Genomic DNA, 21,625 nt, shown 5'->3' with positions numbered 1-21,625 from the left:
CAAGGCAACAGCCTTGTTTTGCTGGGAAATAAATCAATATTTGCATGTGGAGGGGGAAAGCAAGAGACAGGGGGATAGGCAGAATGCCCTAGTCCAGCAGGCAGGGCTGACAATGCTGGTTGTGATTTCAGTGTAGCAAAGAGTGTTGTCAGCCTAAACGGGAAGCCGGGAACTCACTTAAAGTTTTACTAAACCCAGGATCCTGCATTCACTATATCTGGCCTCCCACAGTACACAGAACATGGAAATGCAATCATTTTAGTAAATATAAACTGCTGAATACTTTTTCTCATCAGCAGTATATAGCAGTCTTATGACTACCAGTGTCTGGTTAAAGCTTGTAGGATGAGTTTTGATTCTACTTGGCCCTGCGCTGATCACATGCACCCCCCCAGAAAAAAAAAAACCTCTCTAGAAATACACACCACACTGAGCATGTACAGAGTGCCTCCAAGGCTCTGTACTATCAGGAGATGGAGTAGGGACAGTGGGAGTAGAGACAGTGGGAGTAGGGACAGTGGGAGTAAGGACAGTGGAGGACAGGATCAAACAACCTTTTTAAACAATGCAGAGGATTAACACCTTAGGTTCCACAGTGAGTATAAGTATATACACTAGACAACTCCTATTGAAAAGTTTATACACTAAAAAAATAGAATTATATCACGAATTACACACATCCACAGAACGACAAGCCCTCAACACTCTTATTTCTCTGCTCGAGGAAAACTAATCCGGTGACTTAATAGACAAGTTAGATATTGAGTCCATCCTTGAACAAACTGACCGTCCTCAAACTCCCATTTATTTAAACAATCCCATTTCTAAATTAAAGAAAAAATCTGATTTATATCAACCCCCCAAGCTCGAATCATGGTAAAGCCCCATTTCTTAGACTGTCCAGCCTTGATATTTGGAAACTGAGAACTAATACCACTAAGAGAAATAGTAATCTTACTACTAAAGAAAAACAAGCATTATCCACACTTTCTAAAAATCACTTGATTACTATTAAACCCTCAGACAAGGGTGGCAAAATTGTCCTCATGGACAGTGAACAATATGCCCAGATGTGTACTTGGATCCTGAACAATACTAGTTGGTACCGGCCAATTGATAGATCAGCTGTGGGTAGATACAACCAGGAATTCTATCTATTGGTGGACAGGGCTTACTATGACAATGTTATCTCACAACATATGTGGGAGTACATTAGTTTCCCTAAGGCACCCACATTCTACACTTTCTTAAAAATACATAAAAAAAACCACCAACCCCCCTGGAAGATCCATTATCTCAGGTAGAGGGGCCATTACCGAAAACCTTAACTGAGTGGTGGATGAGACATTAGGACACGATCCATCTGTTGCAGGTATTGGAGGATATCCACGTCTCTGGTGGCACTATCTTGGCCACCATAGACGTTGAGGCTCTATACAGCTTTATACCATATGACAGGGGAGTAGCCTGCGTCCAACGGTTACTGTCCCAGACCAGTCATCAAGAGCAGGCCTTTAATGAATTCATCCTTGCATCTTTGGAATTTATCCTTCACCATAACATTTTTACATTCAACAACACCCATTTCCTCCAGGTGCAGGGGGTGGCTATGGGGACGTGTTGTGCCCTAGCCTATGCCAACCTGTACCTGGGGGATGGGAACGCTCTCTTCTAAGATGATCTATTCTCTATGTATGCGGACCACATACTAATGTGGTACCAATACATAGATGATATTTTTCTATTATGGGATGGTCCTGAGGAACTCCTCCAGGCATGCCCCACCACCATGAATCAAAACACCTTCAATCTTGAATTTACTATGTCCCTTAGTAAGTCTAGCATCACTTTCCTTGATGTTACTATTTCCAAAAATGATCAGGACATGCTATCATGTGAATTGTATCGCAAACCCACAGCAGGTAATACAATTCTACATGCTACCAGCTTCCATCCGTAGCCCGTGGTCCTATGGCTTGCTAATAACATTGTATGCTTCCTGGCTGGAATCTTTAGGGATTGGAAAATCCAAAAGGTGCCAAAGAATAATCGATCAGGAAGAACAACTGGGTCAATCAGGGTTACCAAAGGGTTTCACATATGGCAAATATTCCAACTATTTCCATCTATATCCATTTATGTAACCCCTACAATTATAGACTATAGTTACAAGTTTTATTTACCACTTATTGACCGTATATAAATTACCCACTTGAAGACCAGGCCTTTTTCTGACATTTGTTGCTTATAAGTAAAATCAGTATTTCTTGCTAGAAAAATACTTAGAACCCCCAAACATTATATTTTTTTTTTTTGCATTGCAATTTTTTATGTCACACTGTATTTGCACAGCGGTCTTGCAAATGCAATTTTGTTTTGGAAAAAATACACTTTAATGAATTAAAAAAAAACAGTAAAGTTAGGCCAATTTTTTTTATATAATGTGAAAGATTATGTTACGCCAAGTAAATAGATACCTAATATGTCATGTTTTAAAATTGCGCACACTCTCGGAAAGGCGACAAACTATAGTACTTAAAAATCTCCATAGCCGACGCTTTAAAAAATGTTTACAGGTTACCTGTTTAGAGTTACAGAGGAGGTCTTTAGCTAGAATTATTGCTCTCGCTCTAAGGATCGTGGTGCTATCTCACATGTGTGGTTGGAACACTGTTTTACTGCGGGCACGTCTTACGTATGTGTTCGAGCTAGGGATGGGGGCGATTTACTTTTTTTTTTCTTATTTACTTTAATTTTTATTTTTACACTGTCCCTTTTCATTTTTTTTTTTGTTGCTTTTACAAGGAATGTAAACAACCCTTGTGACAGTAATAGGCAGAGACAGGTACTCTTTATTAAGGGATCTGGGCTCTAAAAGACCCCAAACCCCTCCTCTGTACTTGAAAGCATTCAAAACGCCAAGATCGGCATTTTCTAATACTTACACATTTTTTAAACTGGTGCCTTTACAACTCCAGTAAACCGGAAGGGACGCCATGGCTTCATTTTCGGGTTACTACATCCAAGACTCGAGCTCGGGTCTCTGACCAGCCAGCAGATGTGCCGGCTGGTCATTCGGGTCTCCCGGTAGGATGGAAGGGAAGGTGGGGCTTCCCCTCCAGCTGCTTGTAATAACAGCCGAGTGGCTACTTAACCGCATCGGTTGTTATTACAAGCAAGCCGACCGTTGGCTCTAAAAACGGTACCAGCAGCTGGCATCACCCTTGTACAACCACTTGAAGCAAAATTACGTACAGGTACGTGATTTTGCGGCAAGTGGTTAACTAACTTCCATTGATGGTATCCCACATGGCACCTTTGCCTTTCCAAGTTTCATATGCACAGTGGTTAATTAATACTACCGCCTCGCAGCACTGGGGTCCCGGTTAAGACACTACTTGAATGGAATTTGCATGTTCTCTCTTTCCTTGGCTTCGGTTTTCTCCTACACTCCAAAGACATGCTGGTAGGTTGATTGGCCCCATTCCAACTTGACCCTAGTATGTATGCACATGTATATATGCATGTGGGATAGAGACCTTAGATCGAAAGCTCCTTTAAGCCACGGACTGATGTGACTGCACAGTACGTAAACGAGTGGCATTATATAAATACCTATAATAAAGAAATTCAGGAGACTTTCTGACCTGTCTGTTATAATGCTCGGGTTGATTGTCACCACATCTGTCTTCATGCCGACATCTGCCACATATTTTTCGGAGATGGGAGGTAAATTGCACCTTAAATCACAAAAATGAACACACTGTTAAAGTGAGATTATAGAAGGTCCTGCCTATTTCAAGCGTGAGAGGCATTTAGTTTGACTACCACCAGTGCAAGTACAAAAGAGTTAATACTGTCAACTTTCATCAACAAGTAAAATAATATTGAAATGTTTATTATGTATGCAAATGTGCTTCGAACTGTACTGATGCCCTAAAGACATTCTGTAATGTGAATTGCTGTTAAGTATAAAAATAAAAATCTACAAAAAAAAAAAAAATATATATATTATATATATATATATATATATAGTGTAATTTCAGGCAGCAACCAGTCAGTATTTAGTATTTCAAAATTACTATAAAGTAATTTTTTTATGACTTTCATGTTTTTCACAAGCATGCTCTTACATATTCATGTCATCAGAGGGACAGTTGATTTGTCTCTGTACATTGACTCAAACCTCCCTGCCTAATTACTTCAGCACTAGAGCAAGTTTTTCATTATAAGTATTAGGGTTGCACTGATACTGATACTTCATTTGCATAAGTACTTGTACTCGTGCAAATGCTCAGATGCTAATCCGATATCTCCCGGCAGGGAAGCTGGTGGGACAGTACAGGCAGCCCTGTTGTACCAGGCCCGGTGTCCTAAGCGTACCAGGGGGGACAGGCAGCCTCACAGATGATTGGTGCGGCAGTGGGGCAGCTATAAGCACCAATCTCCCTGTATAGCTTTCAATAAAGCAGCTGACTGCTGCTTCTCCTCCTCTCCCGCCTTCGGCTGTCAGCTGCTTTATTGAAATCTATACAGGGAGATTGGTGCTTATAGCTGCCCCCACAACCACACCGATCATCCCCGACCACCCACTGTGTCCTCCTCCGGCTCTCCATTTCCTCCTCCGGCTCCCCATTTCTTCCTCTGGCTCCCCGTGTCTTCCTCTGGCTCCCCGTGTCCTCCTCTGGCTCCCCGTGTCCTCCTCTGGCTCCCCGTGTCCTCCTCTGGCTCCCCGTGTCCTCCTCCGGCTCCCCGTGCCCTCCTCCGGCTCCCCGTGCCTGTCAGAATGGAGAGCGGAGGAAAGAGCTGGTATATATGTAATTTACTGTCTCCTTTCTTTTCTGAATGCAGTTAGTGACCACTGACTCTGTCCATTCATAACTGAGCATCGTAAACTGTGTTTACGATGCTTCAGTTTATGAATGAACAGGAGCCTCGGTTCATTCATCTTCAGTGCAGCTGAGGCTGCAGAGAAAGGGACTGGGAAATCTGTGCCCTCAGTCCCTTTCCCTGTCTCAAAAGGGAGATGTCAGGGGTCTGTTTAGATCCCAAATATCTCACCAAAGCCACCCCCCAACAGGGCTGATAAAAAAGTAAATTAAAAAAAGAAATAATTGTAATAAATAAATATTTAAAGGTTAAATTGTAAAAATAATAAAAAAATTACATAAAAAAACATTGACACCGACACTCTCCCATGCCTACAGGCAGCAGACAGGCTTTCTCTGGCAGAGCCTCTCCCATGTCCCCAGGCAACAAAACATGCTTTCTCTGGAAGAGCCTCTCCCATACCCCCAGGCAACAAAACAGGCTCTCTCTGGAAGAGCCTCTCCCATGTCCCCAGGCAAAAATACAGGCTTTCTCTGGAAGAGCCTCTCCCATACCCCCAGGCAACAAAACAGGCTCTCTCTGGAAGAGCCTCTCCCATGTCCCCAGGCAACAATACAGGCTTTCTCTGGAAAAGCCTCTCCCATACCCCCAGGCAACAAAACAGGCTCTCTCTGGAAGAGCCTCCCCCATGCCCCCAGGCAACAAAACAGGCTCTCTCTGGTAGAGCCTCTCCCATGCCCCCAGGCAGCAGTCAGGCTCTCTCTGGCAGAACCTCTATCATGCCCCCAGGCAACAAAACAGGCTCTCTCTGGCAGAGCCTCTCCAATGTCCCCAGGCAGCAGACAGGTTCTCTCTGGCAAAGCCTCTATCAGGCCCCCAGGCAACAAAACAGGCTCTCTCTGGCAGAGCCTCTCCCATGCCCCTAGGCAGCAGACAGGCTCTTTCTGGCAGAGCCTCTATCAGGCCCCCAGGCAACAAAACAGGCTCTCTCTGGCAGAGCCGCTCCAATGCCCCCAGGCAGCAGACAGGTTCTCTCTGGCAAAGCCTCTCCTATTCCCCCCGGCAACAACACAGGCTCTCTCTGGCAGAGCCTCTCCAATGCCCCAGGCAACAAAAACGGCTATCTCTGGCAGAGCCTCTCCAATGCCTCCAGGCAGCAGACAGGTTCTCTCTGGTAGAGCCTCTCCCTTGCCCCCAGGCAGCAGACAGGCTCTCTCTGGCAGAGCTTCTCCCATGCCCCCAGGCAACAAAACAGGCTCTCTCTGGCAGAGCCCCTCCTACGCCCCCCGAGCAACAAAACAGGCTCTCTCTGGCAGAGCTTCCCCCATGCCCCCAGGCAGAAGACAGGCTCTCTCTGGAAGAGCCTTGAGCACATGGCCAGGCCTCAGACTCCAGGCCTCATTCAATGCAGCTGGTTCCTCAAACACCTGACTTCCTCCAAATATATACTCTCTCCCAGCATGCTCAGTGGCCTGAAACTTCTACTGATTGGCTGCAAGAGATATGCATATTCATAATTCAGTCTCACTGCAGCTCATCATACTAATGCCAAAGGCAACAGTGCCACCTATTGACAGAAGGGTAAACCAGGCTTAGGAGAAAACCCAAACGACAAACACTATAAATCAGCCAGGTTAGTTACCACCTAGGACAGCTAACCTTATACATATAAGTCGCGCTAAATATTAGATGGAGATGTGAAGTCCATAAAAGTCCAAAACAATATTATTGATAAATTCCAGGACCAAACTCCCTTAAGGGTATGTGCTTACCAGATGAAGGTAAGGAAAAGGCAGTCTCGCTGCGTGGAAACTTGTCACCTTGACAGTAGATCCAAGCTTCTATGATCGATCAACTCAGTGGACATGGGATCATGAAAAGCAAAAAAAGTACCGCAATAGCGTAAAACCCAACAAACAAATTGTGACTATCACCAAAGGTGTGGGTAAATGAAAATTGTGATGTGATATGACCTCCACCACAATAAATGAAATAAATAAATCATGCAAAAATATAGGGAAATTAGGGTGAATAACCCCTACCAGAGAGGTTAAGGGTTGATGCCTTGAGTGATTAATGTGTATCGGTTGGAGTAGCCTCTTACCAAACAGAAAAAATAATGACACAGTGAAGAAAACGTTGAAAAAAAGGTAATCGTGCTGAACCACCACCAGCTGAATTCGCCTCTTACCCTGGATAGATATAGATTAGCCAAAGTGCACTAAACAAATCCAGTGTACCACTCAGGAGCCAGCAATTTCACACCTGTGAGAGTTGCCTCTTACCACATATGAAGTTGTATCAAGCCTGTAGGGTAAATCAAGTGGCCAAAGACCGACCCCAAATTGAATCCAAGCCTGTGTGTATACGAATAACCAGGGGATCCGACCAGAGGTGTAGGTAACTGGGTCTCAGAAGTTTCAGCAATATAGGATATCACCACTGGAAGGGATGGAGGGATGGAGGGATCAGGATTCAGGCACCATCTTTCCTCTTCTTGTTCCTGGTCTGCAAATTCAGAATTTGCAGACCAGGAACAAGAAGAGGAAAGATGGTGCCTGAATCCTGATCCCTCCATCCCTCCATCCCTTCCAGTGGTGATATCCTATATTGCTGAAACTTCTGAGACCCAGTTACCTACACCTCTGGTCGGATCCCCTGGTTATTCGTATACACACAGGCTTGGATTCAATTTGGGGTCGGTCTTTGGCCACTTGATTTACCCTACAGGCTTGATACAACTTCATATGTGGTAAGAGGCAACTCTCACAGGTGTGAAATTGCTGGCTCCTGAGTGGTACACTGGATTTGTTTAGTGCACTTTGGCTAATCTATATCTATCCAGGGTAAGAGGCGAATTCAGCTGGTGGTGGTTCAGCACGATTACCTTTTTTTCAACGTTTTCTTCACTGTGTCATTATTTTTTCTGTTTGGTAAGAGGCTACTCCAACCGATACACATTAATCACTCAAGGCATCAACCCTTAACCTCTCTGGTAGGGGTTATTCACCCTAATTTCCCTATATTTTTGCATGATTTATTTATTTCATTTATTGTGGTGGAGGTCATATCACATCACAATTTTCATTTACCCACACCTTTGGTGATAGTCACAATTTGTTTGTTGGGTTTTACGCTATTGCGGTACTTTTTTTGCTTTTCATGATCCCATGTCCACTGAGTTGATCGATCATAGAAGCTTGGATCTACTGTCAAGGTGACAAGTTTCCACGCAGCGAGACTGCCTTTTCCTTACCTTCATCTGGTAAGCACATACCCTTAAGGGAGTTTGGTCCTGGAATTTATCAATAATATTGTTTTGGACTTTTATGGACTTCACATCTCCATCTAATATTTAGCGCGACTTATATGTATAATATTTATTAGGGTGTGGTCACACTTGAAGTTGCTGCTGTTCTAATTTATCTGTTCCTTTAGCGCGGTTATTATTCCCTTATTCCACAGGACAGCTAACCTGTTTAAGACAAGGGTGCTACATATAAATCTGCATTTCTGGCTATAAAATGACTTAAAATCCCCAGAACATTATTTTTTTTTCTAAAAGCCGAAGCCCTGTAGAATAAAAAGATAGTAGTTGACTTTTTTTTATGTCGCAGGGCATTTGCGCAACTGTTTATCACACGCATATTTTCAGGAGAAAATATAATAAAATGAAATTTAGTGCAAACTCACACAATATAATTGTATTGGTAAAACATGAGGTTGCGTTGAGTAAATAGATACCAAACATGTCAAGTCTTAAAATTGTGTGCGCCTGTGATATTGCGAAAAAAAATGGATTTTTGTAAAATCTTACCGTAAAATCCTTTTCTCTTAAGCTCATTGACAGATGTAGTCCTCCTTGATTAATATCAACTCGGGTTTTACTGCCCTCTACAGGAGTAGGACTAGACAGGAAAGAAAACGTTCTGGCCACACCTTAGGGGCAGTCCCAGAGGGTATATCCTCTCTCTCTCTGCTACAGCAAATCAGTTATGTCACAAAGCAGTGTTTAGAGAATTTAACCCAACCCAACTCAAAAACAGAGGGGCGGGTACTACGTCTGTCAATGAGCTTAAGAGAAAAGGATTTTACGGTAAGATTTTACAAAAATCCATTTTTCTCTGTCGCTCATTGACAGACGTAGTCCTCCTTGATTAATATCAACTTGGGACGTCCCAAAGCAGTGCCACAAATGAGGGGTGGGAAAATGGAAATCAAAATCCAATCTAGAAGGCCCAACTGGTGCCAACTAGAAGTCTTAAAGGCTCATCAATCAAAGGATGAGACTCAACTGAAATTCCAACGGAAAAAAACCCTCGAGGTAGACCACCGGTCTCCTCAAATTGCGGCCTGCAGAACCTTGCGGCCAAATGAGGCATCCGCCGATGCCATCACATCAACTTTATAAAATTTTGTAAAGGTATGCACCGACGACCAGGTGGCCGCCTTGCACACCTGGACCACTGATGCCTGATGGCGGTAGGCCCAGGAAGTACTAAGCGCTAGAGTGGAGTGTGCCTTAACAGGAAACGGAGGATTACGACCCTTAATGGAATAAGCCTGTACCACCGTCTGTCTGACCCATTTGGAGATAGTCGCGGCAGTTGCAGGCAACCCCTTTCTGGGGCCATCCGTGATCACAAAAAGTGAATCCGTCTTACGGAACGATTCCGTAGCCTTCAGGTATACCCTGATTGCCCGAACCACATCCAAGGAATGCAACGCATATTCCCGAGGATGATTGGGCTGAGGACACAAGGAAGGTAGCACAATATCTTCATTCAGATGAAATTCTGAAACCACCTTAGGAAGAAAGGATGGCTTCGGAGGAAGAACTACCTTATCCCTATGAACCACTAGATATGGGGAATGGCATGATAATGCAGCCAGTTCTGACACCCTGCGTGCAGAAGTGATAGCCACCAAGAAGGCCACCTTCTGGGATAATGTAAGCAAGGGAATCTCCCTGATATTTTCAAAGGGAGGTTTCTGCAGAACCGACAAAACCAAATTAAGATCCCAGGGCGGTAAGGGCGCGCGGACTGGCGGAGCCAAGTGCCGCACCCCCTGGATGAAATTCCGCACCAAGGAATGAGTAGCCAAAGGCTTCTGAAAGAAGATTGCTAATGCTGAAACCTGACCCTTGATGGTGCTCAAGGATAGTTTCTGCTCAACCCCCTTTTGCAGAAAAGCCAAGATTCGGGTCACCGAATAGGTACGTGGGGGAAATCCCAAAGATTCACACCACGATGTGGTGTGCGATAATAGACTTTGCTGGAAGTCGCTTTCCTTGCTTTAATTAGAGTAGGAATAACTGAAGCTGACAACCCTCTGTCCTTCAGTACCTGGGTCCCAATGGCCAGGCCATTAAAACCAGCGACTGTAAAGCACGATGGAAGATCGGTCCTTGAGACCGCAGATCCTCCCTGAGAGGAGGTCTCCAAGGAGCGTTCGCGACTAGCATGTCCAAGTCGGCCTGACCGGCTTGACGAGGCTAGCCTAGAATTTCCAGGATAACTGGAGTTCCCTCCATCTCTATCCTGCGGAGAAATCTCAGCAGCAATCTGAGAGGAGGGAAGACATATAGTAGCTGACACTGCCTTTACAGGCCGTTCAGCGCGTCTGCTGCGTCCGCTAGAGGATCGCGGGCGCGCATTACCAACCCCTGCGCTTTCCTGTTGAGCCGATATGCCAACAGATCCACCTCCGGGATGCTCTGATGAAGACACAGGTGGTGAAATCCTTGGTGATCGACCTAAGTCATCACCCTGATATTGTCTGACTGGATCCGAACCAGGCTGCCCTAGAGCTGCTTGGTCCAGGCAATCCGACAAAGTCTGATTGCTCTCTGTTCCCCCAGAAGAATCGCACCGGTAGCAGTGATCGATACTCAATCTTGTATCCTGATCGTATGATCTCCTGAACCCCTTAGTCCGGGATTCAGGAAAGCCCTAGATCTGAACACCGGTGAAGACGTCCCCCCACCCCTAAGCCGGGTGGGGGCGCACCTTCAGGCTGTATGATCCTTAACTTCAGGTTTGGCTGAGTCGGCCTTTTGTTTGCCCGACCAGCGCCTCTTGAACCCTCCTAGAGGGGCTTTGCCTTTCCTGCTCGTCCCAGCGGAGCGAACGAACCCTTTATGAGCGGCAAAGAAAGGTCCACGCTTGTAACGAAGTCCTTTAGCTTTAGCAGCCTGCGGCAAAAAAGTGCTCTTGCCCCCAGTGACATCCTTAAGATCTCATCTAGGGTGGCCCCAAATAGGCGATTCCCCTGAAAGGGGAGATTCGCCAAGGCTTTTTTGGAACCTAGATCCGCCGACCAGCATTTTAACCACAGCACACGTCTGAGGACTACCGCTGACATCGATGCATGCCCTAACAAGGGGGTGGCATCCAGGGCTGCGTCACAGACGAACTGCAGTCCTTGTATAATTTGTTCCATCAAATCAGATGCTGCCTGGGGGATACCTTTCCCCTTTAGGTCATGGTGTAACAATCTTGCCCATTCCGTTAATGTTTGTGAAACTAAACCAATGACAATCACTGGTCTGAAGGCTGACCCTATCAGGGAAAAAATAGTGCGGGACTCCACTTCCATTTTCCGATCCACCGGATCCTTAAAGGACGGAGCGTCCTCCAACGGAATAACAGTGGCTTTATTCAGTCTGGAAATGGGTGGATCCACCACTGGTGGTACCGTCCATTTCTTAATGAGGGATTCCTCAAATGGATAGCGTCTAGCAATGCGCTTGGAAACAGTAAGGTTACGTTTTGGATGATCCCATTCCTCTTTAATTTTATTACCAAAACATTTGGGTAAGGGAAAAACCTTCGCCGTCTTGGTAGGTTTACTAGTACCAAAGGGAATTTCCATCTCGGTTACCTCTGCAGGTAAAACCTCAAGTCTTAAGGTTTCCCGGACCGCCACAACTAGTGCGTCCACCAATGCTTCGTCTTGTGCTATGGCGGAGGCAGGAACGTCCTCCTCACTGTCTGAAGGAACTTTACCTGAGACAACAGCCCCTGCAGAGGGACCTGCAGCTGTAATGACCATCTCAGAATCTGAATCTGAAGTATCAGATGAAATAGGGGTAGGCGGGGGTCGCTTTCTTGACCCCTGTCCCTGACAGGCCATCTCCACCCGGGATACCAAAGACTCCAAAACTGCTGTAAATGCATCAATATTCTGTGAACTGGAGGGTCCTGCGGCCACCTCGAGGGGATCAGGTGGGGGTACCTGTGTGGCAGGGTCCATGATTATTCCAGACACTTGCCGGAAAAAAATAATTTGCAAAAAAAAAACAAAAAACTTTTTTTTTTTTTCTTTAGACCCCCAGCGCCACAGCGCCCCTCAGTGTTACCTGCTTTAGGACCCCTACAGAGAGAGAGAGAGAGAGACCCCAAGGCTCACCACTTGATGCTCAGAAGTTTCAATACAACCTGTTCCAGCGCTGTCTATTACAGACAGGAAGTCTTTGGCTTTGCTTTCCCGGGTAAAAGGAGGCGGCTCCGCCCCTTTACACGCCTTCCGGCGCCTCCCCATAGCTCCTCGAGGTGTTTGGTCACCTCAAACATGGACGCCCCCATGCTGGAGACATGAGGCTACGCCAATATGGCGGCCTCGTGCGATCTGCAAGACAATGGCGGCGGCCTGTGTAGGATAGCGGCGGCTGGCAGCGGCCTGCGGGATGTATGTATTCGGCCTGGCAGCCTGCAGGAGTGCCTCGGCCCCACAAACTTCACCATGAATAGTGATAAGCCTGGCCGGCGGTACAGGACCCTGGCGGGCCGCATGCGTTCCGTGGGCCGTCGGGAGGCTGTGCAGCCCGTGGAAGTGACCGGTTGCTGGAGGAATGGCGATCTGGACTGCAGTAACTCAGGCATAGGCATCGGCCTGTGTACACACTCTGACAGGTCGGATACTTTTTACTTCAATAGTAATGCCCCTTTTAGTACTGCCACTGACTTCAGTCACCCTTACAGTCTTACAATGACTTTAGATAGTCAGCTCCCAAACCAAGCCTCCTGGTTTCTATTCACAAAAAATCACACTCAAATTGGGGGATCTGTGACTGTTATAGGATAGAGGGGAGACCCATCCTACCATCCCAGAGAGGGGCCCGCGTCCACCACAAACCCGACAGGGGGGAGAGGGGGAACATTCTACTCACCATACCGGAACCAGGCGGGCGCCAACTCCTGACAGAACCCCTCTCCACCGGGGTGGGGGGGCTGTCGACCAATACGGACGCCGTGACTCTGTTGGTCATTGGCGTCCAGGCGAGACGTTTAACTCGCAGGGTCAGTCCCCGTCCAGTGGGACTATGTCGCGGCCGACCCAGCGCGGAGCTATGGCCTGCACGCGCTCGTAGGCTGAACTGGGGTGACCACTGGATCTCAACATCCAGCCCGTCGCCCAGTTACAGCTTGCTTGCTTGAAGATCTCACAGGAACACTGGAGAAAAAAGCTGTCTAAAAAAAATCTTTCTAAGAAAAAAATCCTGCCAGGACCGAAGATCCTAGCAAGGCATCTAGGTCCTTACTCCTAACTAGACAGAAAAAAACTGATTTGCTGTAGCAGAGAGAGAGAGAGGATATACCCTCTGGGACTGCCCCTAAGGTGTGGCCAGAACGTTTTCTTTCCTGTCTAGTCCTACTCCTGTAGAGGGCAGTATAACCCGAGTTGATATTAATCAAGGAGGACAATGTCTGTCAATGAGCGACAGAGAAACTTTGGTACACAAAAATCTTCATGGGTGACACATTATTGTGGTCCCAGAAAGAGCAGAAGAGCGGGAGAGCCTAAGAACCAAGGGGGTGGGAAGACAGCACTGCATGCACTGTAAAAGTTTTACAGCCAGGAGCCACATGGGGAGAATGGGCACAAGCTGATGGCTGCTACTGCAACCATCAGCTTGTGCTTAACCCATCACTCTTTGGATATACTACATAAGTCCAAACAGCTGAACTGGGTAACAGCTGTTGAGCTAAACTGTCAGTCACACATTGTTCTCATTAGGTCGGCCGACTCATAGACTAGCATCATGAAAAGAAACAGTAAAGCCCAATCTTTGTGTAGCACTGCAAAGTAGGAAGCAGTGCCTGCATTTGATATATAATTACAAATTATACTGTATAATTTTACATCAAGTTCACATGTCTGATATGATTATGGTCAAACGCCTATATATTTCAGTCAGAGAACTATTGAAGCATTTTACAATAAGTGGGAGCAGCAAAGATATTACATTTCCTGTTCAGGAAGGCACTATAGCCGGGGTCTTCAAACTTCTTAGACAAAGGGACAGTTTATGGTCTTTCAGAATGCTGGGGGGCAGACTGCAGTTGGTTATAGTAAAAAAACACCCCAGGGTCAGTTGGAGTAAATCGACACCTCAGTAGTTGGTGTCAGTAGGGGGAATTGTGCCCCGTGGTTGGTGTCCGTAAGAGGAACAGAGCCCATTGTTGGTGTCGTTGGGAAGAACAGAGCTCCGCTGTTAGTGTCAGAGGGAGGTATAGTGCTCTATAGTGGTGGAATGGGTAATATAGTTCCCCATTGTTGGCATCAGTGGGAGTTATAGTGCTTCATAGTTGGTGTCAGTGTGTAAAACAGTGCACCATTGTTGATGTCAGTGGGAGAAATAGTGCTTCATAGTTGGTGTCAGTGAATAAAATAGTGCCATATTGTTGGTGTCAGTGGGAAGAATAGTGCCCCATCATTGGTGTGATTGGAAGGAATGGTTCCCCTTGCTGATATCAGTGGGAGAAATAGTTCCCCATCATTGGCATCAGTGGGAGGAATAGTGCCCCATTGTTTGTGTCGGTGGGAGGAATAGTGCCCTAACGTTGGTATCAGTTGATGAAATAGTGCCCAATCGTTGGTAACAGTGTGAGAAATAGTACCCCATCGTTGAGATGTTAGTGGTAAAAATAGGTCCCTATTGTTGGTGACAATGAGAAGAATTACATCCCACCATTGAGATGTCAGTGGAATAAACAGTGCTCCATTGTTGGTGTCAGTGGGAAGAATAGTGCCCCATCTTTGGTGTGAGTGGAAGGAATGGTTTCCTATTGTTGGTATCAGTGGGGGGAATAGTGCCCCATCAATGCATCAGTGGGAGGAATAGTGCCCCATTGATTGTGTCAGTGGGTGGAATGGTGCCCCAACGTTGGCATCAGTGGGAGCAATTTTTCCCCATTGTTGGTTACAGTGTAAGAAATAATACCCCATTGTTCAGATGTCAGTGGAAGGAATGGTGTCCTATTGTTGTTAACAGTGGGAAGAATTGCTCCCACCATTGAGTTGTCAGTGGAATAAATAGTGCGCCATTGTTGGCATCAGTGGGAGGAATAGTGCCCTATTGTTTGTGTCAGTGGGAGGAATAGTGCCCCGTCGCTGGTGACAGTGAGAGAAGTAGTGCCCAATCATTGACTTCAGTGGAATAAATAGGCTCCACTGTTGGTATCAGTGGGATGAATAGTGCCCCATCATTGGCATCAGTTGGAGGAATAGTGCCCCATTGTTTGTGTCAGTGGGAGGAATAGTGCCCCGTCGCTGGTGACAGTGAGAGAAACTGTGCCCAATCATTGGCATCAGTGGGAGGAATAGTGCCCTATTCTTGGTGACAGTGGGAAGAATTGCACCCCACCATTGAGGTGTCAGTGGAATAAATAGTGCTCCATTGTTGGTGACAGTGGGAAGAATAGTGCCCTATCATTTGTTTCAATGACAGGCACAGTACTCTTTGGTTATAAGTAGGATTCGCCAAGTAACCCCCTCCCCCAGTTTTGTTGTTGAGTGGCAATTACCTTCATCAAGGTTTCATATCCCATACTGCTCCTCTGTTTCTTGCTGCTTTGGACGTATACACTCAACACTGAAGGCCAGGCAAAAATGGGAACAATTTAAATATAAATTACCTGAAGACAAAATCTGCACTGTCAATTTCTTTTCCACATTTGCTTTTTTTCAGTATCCCTCCATTGCCAACCACAGCACACTTCTTAAACTGGGAGCGGGAATAAGGCATATCCTATGTGAAATAAGACACGACAAGCATCATGATAGACCCAACGGCACATGAGCCTGGAGCTCTTCCTGAATAGGTCAAAGAAAACGTCACAGAGAGTAAATATTACCGTGTGCAGTCTGACACTGCAGACATTCTAAGATACCTTGGGGAATATATTGAAGATTTCTGGGGTGATCTGGAATATACCACTGGTGTCAACTTCATATCGGAGTTTTGTCCCAAGTGGCGTGTTCTTCTGGGTGGTGAAAAGTATAGAAGGTGCATTGCAACATCTGGAGAGTGCATTTCTAGAACAAAACACAAGAGCAGCATATGTTACATCTCTATAGGTATAATGATCAATGTCTGAGAAAATAATTTAATAAATCTATACTTCTATCCTATGCGCAGTGACAAGATGGCGCTTGCATTGGGTTTTGGAGAAAAAAGCCTGCAGGCTCATTCCCCTGGGGTAGCAGTCTAGCCCAGGCGTGCCACAGTATCTCACTTTGGGGTAGCCCACTTTCCTTTTAGTATGGCACCATGGTCTCCACACTTCCAGCAGACTTTTTTTCAAACACCTGCCTCCTGGCGCGCCTTTTGGCTGAGACCGGAGGAATTTTTAGGCCGGGTGCAAATTTCAGGTCCGTTTTCATTGCGAATTTCCAAACTAGCTGTTCAGCTGCAGTTTAGATACAGCTCTGATTTTAGGAGCTTGGGCCTTTGGACTCGGCTGATCACAGAACAGGGTAAAGGGCCAATCACAGCAGCTCTTTACCACATGATCAGCTGTCAGCCAATGACAGCTGATCCGAGAAGTAAACAGAACCCAGCTATCGGCTTTTTTTTTCTCACGATCGGTGTTAATTTTGGCAGCAAATTTCAATTTCGTTTTAGTTGTAGTGTACAATTCTTTTTGTCTAGTTTTAGTTATAGTCTTTTGACTAAAATGCCATTTTATTTTAAGGGTCCTTTCACACGACTCGGCTTTCACACTCGGCTTTCACACTCAATTACCAACATTAAATATTAAGAAAAAATATAAGAAAAGCCTTTTATTTTTTCTCTTTCAGCAGCTCAGTAGATGCCCCTTACTTATGCTTATGCGGTGGTGTAATACATGTTTAAACTTTAATGTGCGATTTAGGGCTGCCACGACGCGTTGACGTAGTCGACTGCAAAAAATCGTCGACGTGCGTGAAAGGCGTCGACGCGTCAACGCGTGACGTCACACGCCCCCTGGCCGGCCACAGCGCCGCTTGAAGCATTGCCGGCCGGGTGAAATCCCCCCCCCCCCCGGGTTCCGTCCACACCGATGTCGGAGACAAGAGGTGAGTGCTGACCGTCTCCAGCACCCCCGTACTCAGCCACAGCTTCTGCCCCAACACATTCGCCATCCTCCCCGATCACCCAGGTACTCAGAGATGTCACATGTGCGGCGCTACACCGGCTTGTACTGTACTGTGGCGGCTTGTAATGGTCTGTACTAGGTGGGAGGGCTTACTGGGGGGTCTGTACTGGGAGGGGGGGGCTTACTGAGGGGTCTGCACTGGAAGGGGGCCTTACTAAGTGGTCTGTACTAGGTGGGAGGGCTTACTGTGGGGTCTGTACTGGGAGGGGGCCTACTGAGGGGTCTGTATTAATTACAGGATTAATTAGCTAATCACAAAAACACTCAATTAAGCAAAAAAAATAAAATAAAAATAATCGTTAGATTAGTCGACAGACAAATTAATCGTTAGTTGCAGCCCTAGTGCGATTATTAATTGTGTTGCCCATTTACAAATAGGCCAGCAGAGTAGTGTTCATTTTGGTGTCAATTTTCAATTTAGTTTTAGTTATAGTCTTATGACTAAAATGCCATTTTAGTTTTAGTCATATTTTAGTCCTCTGAATTGTTTTAGTTTTAGTCGTATTTTAGTCGACTAAAATTGTGTTAATTTAGTCGGCGAAAACATTTTAGTAGACGAAATTAACACTACTCACGATCAGCGTGAGAAGAAAAGAAGAAAGCTGGTAACTGGCTTCTGTTACAGGGACATCGGTCCCAATCTGTTCCCAGCAGTTCTGATAATCAGTGCCACCTATCAGTGCCCACCAGTGCTGGCAATCAGTGGCTCATCATTAGTATAACCTATCAGTGCCATCTACCAGTGCCCATCAGTGCCACCAATCAGTGCCCACCAGTGCCACCTATCAGTGCCCACCAGTGCTGGCAATCAGTGGCTCATCATCAGTATAACCTATCAGTGCCGTCTACCAGTGCCCATCAGTGCCACCAATCATTGCCACATATCAGGGCCCACCAGGGCCCACCAGTGCCACCTATCAGTGCCACCTCATCAGTGCCACCTATCAGTTTTCATCAGTATTGCCTCATCAGTGCACATCAGTGAAGGAGAAAATTACCTGTTTGCAAAATGTTATACCAAACTATGAAAAATGTTTTGCTTTTCGGGCATTTTTTGTTTCTTTAGCAAAAAAATAAAAAATCCAGTGGTGATTAAATATCACTAAAAGAAAGCTCTATTAGTGTGAAAGAAAATGATAAAAATGTAGTTGGGTACATTTAGGCATGACCGCGTAATTGTCATTCAAAGTGTGACAGCGCTGAAAGCTGAAAATTGGCCTGGGCAGGAAGGGGGGTATAAGTGCAAGTAAGCAAGTGGTTAACAATAGCTGGATGTTAAGCAGCCGCCGCCTCCTTAACAACCAATGTCTTATCAGCTGCAAGAATTGCCGGCAATAACATTTTTAGAAAAAAACAGCATGGGGTCCCCCCCCCCCAATCTTTACTAGGCCCTCAGGTCTGGTATGGATTTTGAAGGAAACCCCCATGGAAAAATTAAATTTTTATTTAAAAAAATGCCCCCCCCCCCAAATCCATACCAAACCCTTATCCATGGATAAGCGAGCGCCCCCCCCCCCCCTGAACCATATCAGGCCACATGCTCTCAACATGGGGAGGGTGCTTGGGGGTTATATACCCTTTAACCACCCCAGTTCCACAGCCCATCCTTCAAGGTTTTTTGTTTTGGTTTGGAGATATGTTAGCTGGCACCCTATAACATAGTAGGTGAGGTTGAATAAAGACAATAGTCCATCCAGTTCAACCTGTGTAGGTGTGTGCATCCGTAATCATCTCTCATACCCCTGAATGTTCTTCTCCTTGAGATGTACGTCTAAGAGTCTTTTGAAAGCCACCATACTTCCCGCAGAAACCACCTCTTGTGGTAGAGAATTCCACAATCTTGTAGCCCTAACCGTAAAGAATCCCCCACGTTGCCTGAGGTTAAAACGCTTCTCCTTTAATCGCATTGTATGCCCTCGAGTCCTCATGCAATACTTTCGACTGAATAGCTTTTTTTCTATGCTGAGATCACCATTGAGATATTTATAAATTGCTATCATGTCCCCTCTCAGGCGTCTCTTCTCCAGGGAGAATAAATCAAGCGATTGCAGACGCTCTTCATAATTAAGGTCCTCCAATCCCCTAATTAGTTTAGTTGCCCTTCTCTGGACTATCTCCAGCTCCAACACATCCCTCCTGAGGACTGGTGACCAGAACTGGACAGAATACTCCAGATGTGGTCGGACCAGCGTTTAATAAAGTGTAAGGATTATAGTCTTATCTCTGGAATACATCCCTTTCTTTATGCATGCTAATATTCTGCCGGCTTTGGCAGCTGCCGCTTGACATTGCATGCTATTGCCTAATCTATCATCAACCAAGACTCCCAGATCTTTCTCCATTTTTGATTCCCCCAAAGGTTGCCCCCCCTAAAGTGTATTGTGCTTTTATGTTTTTAGTCCCTAAGTGCAAAACCCTACACTTCTCCACATTAAACCTCATTTGCCATGTCATTGCCCACTCTGTTATTTTGTCCAGGTCATTCTGTAGGATATCTGCTTCATGCTGTGCAGTTATTGCCCTGCCCAATTTTGTGTCATCTTCAAAAACTGATATAGAACTACTGATCCCCTCCTCAATGCTGTTTTATGAATAAATCGAACAAGGTTGGTCCCAGGACTGAGCCTTGGGGGACCCCGCTTACTACCTCAGACCAGTCTGAGTAAGCGCTGTTTATTACCACCCTTTGGACACGGCCTTTTAGCCAATTCCGTATCCAAGAGCAAACCCTGCTGTCGATACCTGCAGACCTTATTTTATAAATTAAGCGCTTGTGGGGAACTGTATCAAACGCCTTGGCGAAATCCAGGTACACCACATCCACTGGTCTCCCCCTATCTAGCTCACAGCTCACCTCCTCGTAGAGTGTTAAGAGATTGGTTTGACAAGAACGCCCATTTGTAAACCTGTGCTGATTACTGCTGATGATGTTGTTGTCTTTGGCAAACTCTACGATATAGTCCCTTATCATCCCCTCCAGAAGTTTACATACTATCGATGTCAGACTGACAGGCCTATAATTTCCCGGGACATGTCTCTGCCCTTTTTTGAATATCGGTACCAAGTTAGCTTTCCTCCAATCCCCTGGTACATCTCCTGTCATAATACTGTCAGCAAAGATCAGGAACAGTGGTCTAGATATAATCTTACTAAGTTCTTTGAGTACTCTCGGATGTACGCCATCCGGGCCTGGTGATTTGTTTGTGTTAATTTTATCCAGCCTTTCCCTGATTTCACCCTCTGTTAGCCATAGTGGCAAGTCCTGTGTATTACTACTAACCATATATTCGTGGTCAGTGTACCCCTCCTTTTCCTGTGTAAAGACTGATGAGAAAAAAGCATTCAGCACTGTTGCTTTTTCAGTGTCCTCTGTAACCGTCCTCCCATCATCGTTAATTATGTGTGCAATATGCTCTGCCCTAGTTTTTTTGCTGTTGATATATTTAAATAATTTCTTTGGGTTCTTTTTACTATCCTCCGCTATTTGTCTCTCAAAGTTGATTTTAGCCATTTTGATTTCGTATTTACTTTTCTTATTTGCCTCCTTGTATTGCTCGAAAGTGGATGCTGTGCCCTCTGATTTATATTTCTTGAAGTCCGTTTTTTTTCCCCCTAATAAGTTTTTTAACATTACGGTTTAGCCAGCCAGGTTTGGCTTTGTCTCTTCTAAATTTATTTCCCATAACCTTCTGCTTATTTAGTATATCCTACAAATGGTGACACATGGGGCTTGATTTGATAGCATATTTGGCTACATGTACTTTCATTATATAGGTTTTAGCTGGAAAGAGCGAAAAAAAATTACAAAAAGAAAATTTTCTGAAACTTTTTATCAACATAATTTCGTAATAAGTAATTTAGTAAAAAGCATAACTCTTAGCAGAGTAGAGAGGTTAGGCTCAAAGTCAGGGTCCACTTTTCAAAATAGGAATGTTTCCATTTTGGTGGAAGTGATGCAAGACTAAAAATTAAAAAATTAAAAAATAAATAATATTAACCCCTTCCCATCCACAATCTGTATATTCACATTCTCTGCCACGATGCCCAATGCTGAGGACATGTTATTAGACTTTTTTCCCTGACACTTTGCGCAGCTGTTGACTCTCAATCCCAGGTAGCACCCTCCTAGTCAGGTGCTAGGTAAAAGAGTGTCGTTTTGGCTCTCTCTGCTTATCAGAAGAGCAGCAGACAAAATATTGATTCACTCTGCTTAACAGGGAGCAGGATTTGTAGTAAGGTCTTCTCAGTGTGCCCAGTGTGTGATTCATCTGGTCTCAGGGAGTGTCCCCAGCTGATCCAATGGGGAGGCACATTGGATGCAGGTGGAAACCTGACCAATGAAACACAGGCTTTTGGTACTGTCCCAGGGG

The 21,625-nt window shown here is 45.4% G+C and overlaps 1 protein-coding gene across 4 annotated transcripts in view; it reads right to left on the bottom strand.

The window, feature by feature from the left end:
* Positions 1-21,625, bottom strand: part of ST8SIA5 (ST8 alpha-N-acetyl-neuraminide alpha-2,8-sialyltransferase 5) — a 152,399-nt gene that overhangs the window by 2,421 nt on the left and 128,353 nt on the right. For all 4 annotated transcript variants that reach the window (XM_082254650.1, XM_082254651.1, XM_082254652.1 and 1 more), the window contains 3 exons: positions 16,008-16,152; positions 15,753-15,865; positions 3,648-3,740 (listed from right to left, as the gene is read on the bottom strand). In XM_082254650.1, coding sequence (XP_082110776.1) covers positions 3,648-3,740; positions 15,753-15,865; positions 16,008-16,152 — 351 coding nt within the window. The remainder of the gene's footprint in view (positions 1-3,647; positions 3,741-15,752; positions 15,866-16,007; positions 16,153-21,625) is intronic.

Source organism: Pelophylax lessonae, assembly GCF_965119305.1.
Source record: "Pelophylax lessonae genome assembly, chromosome: 1".
Classification (NCBI taxonomy): Eukaryota; Metazoa; Chordata; class Amphibia; order Anura; family Ranidae; genus Pelophylax; species Pelophylax lessonae.
The sequence above is the reverse complement of the archived record's forward strand: the minus strand, read 5'-3'. Positions and strand labels throughout refer to the sequence as shown.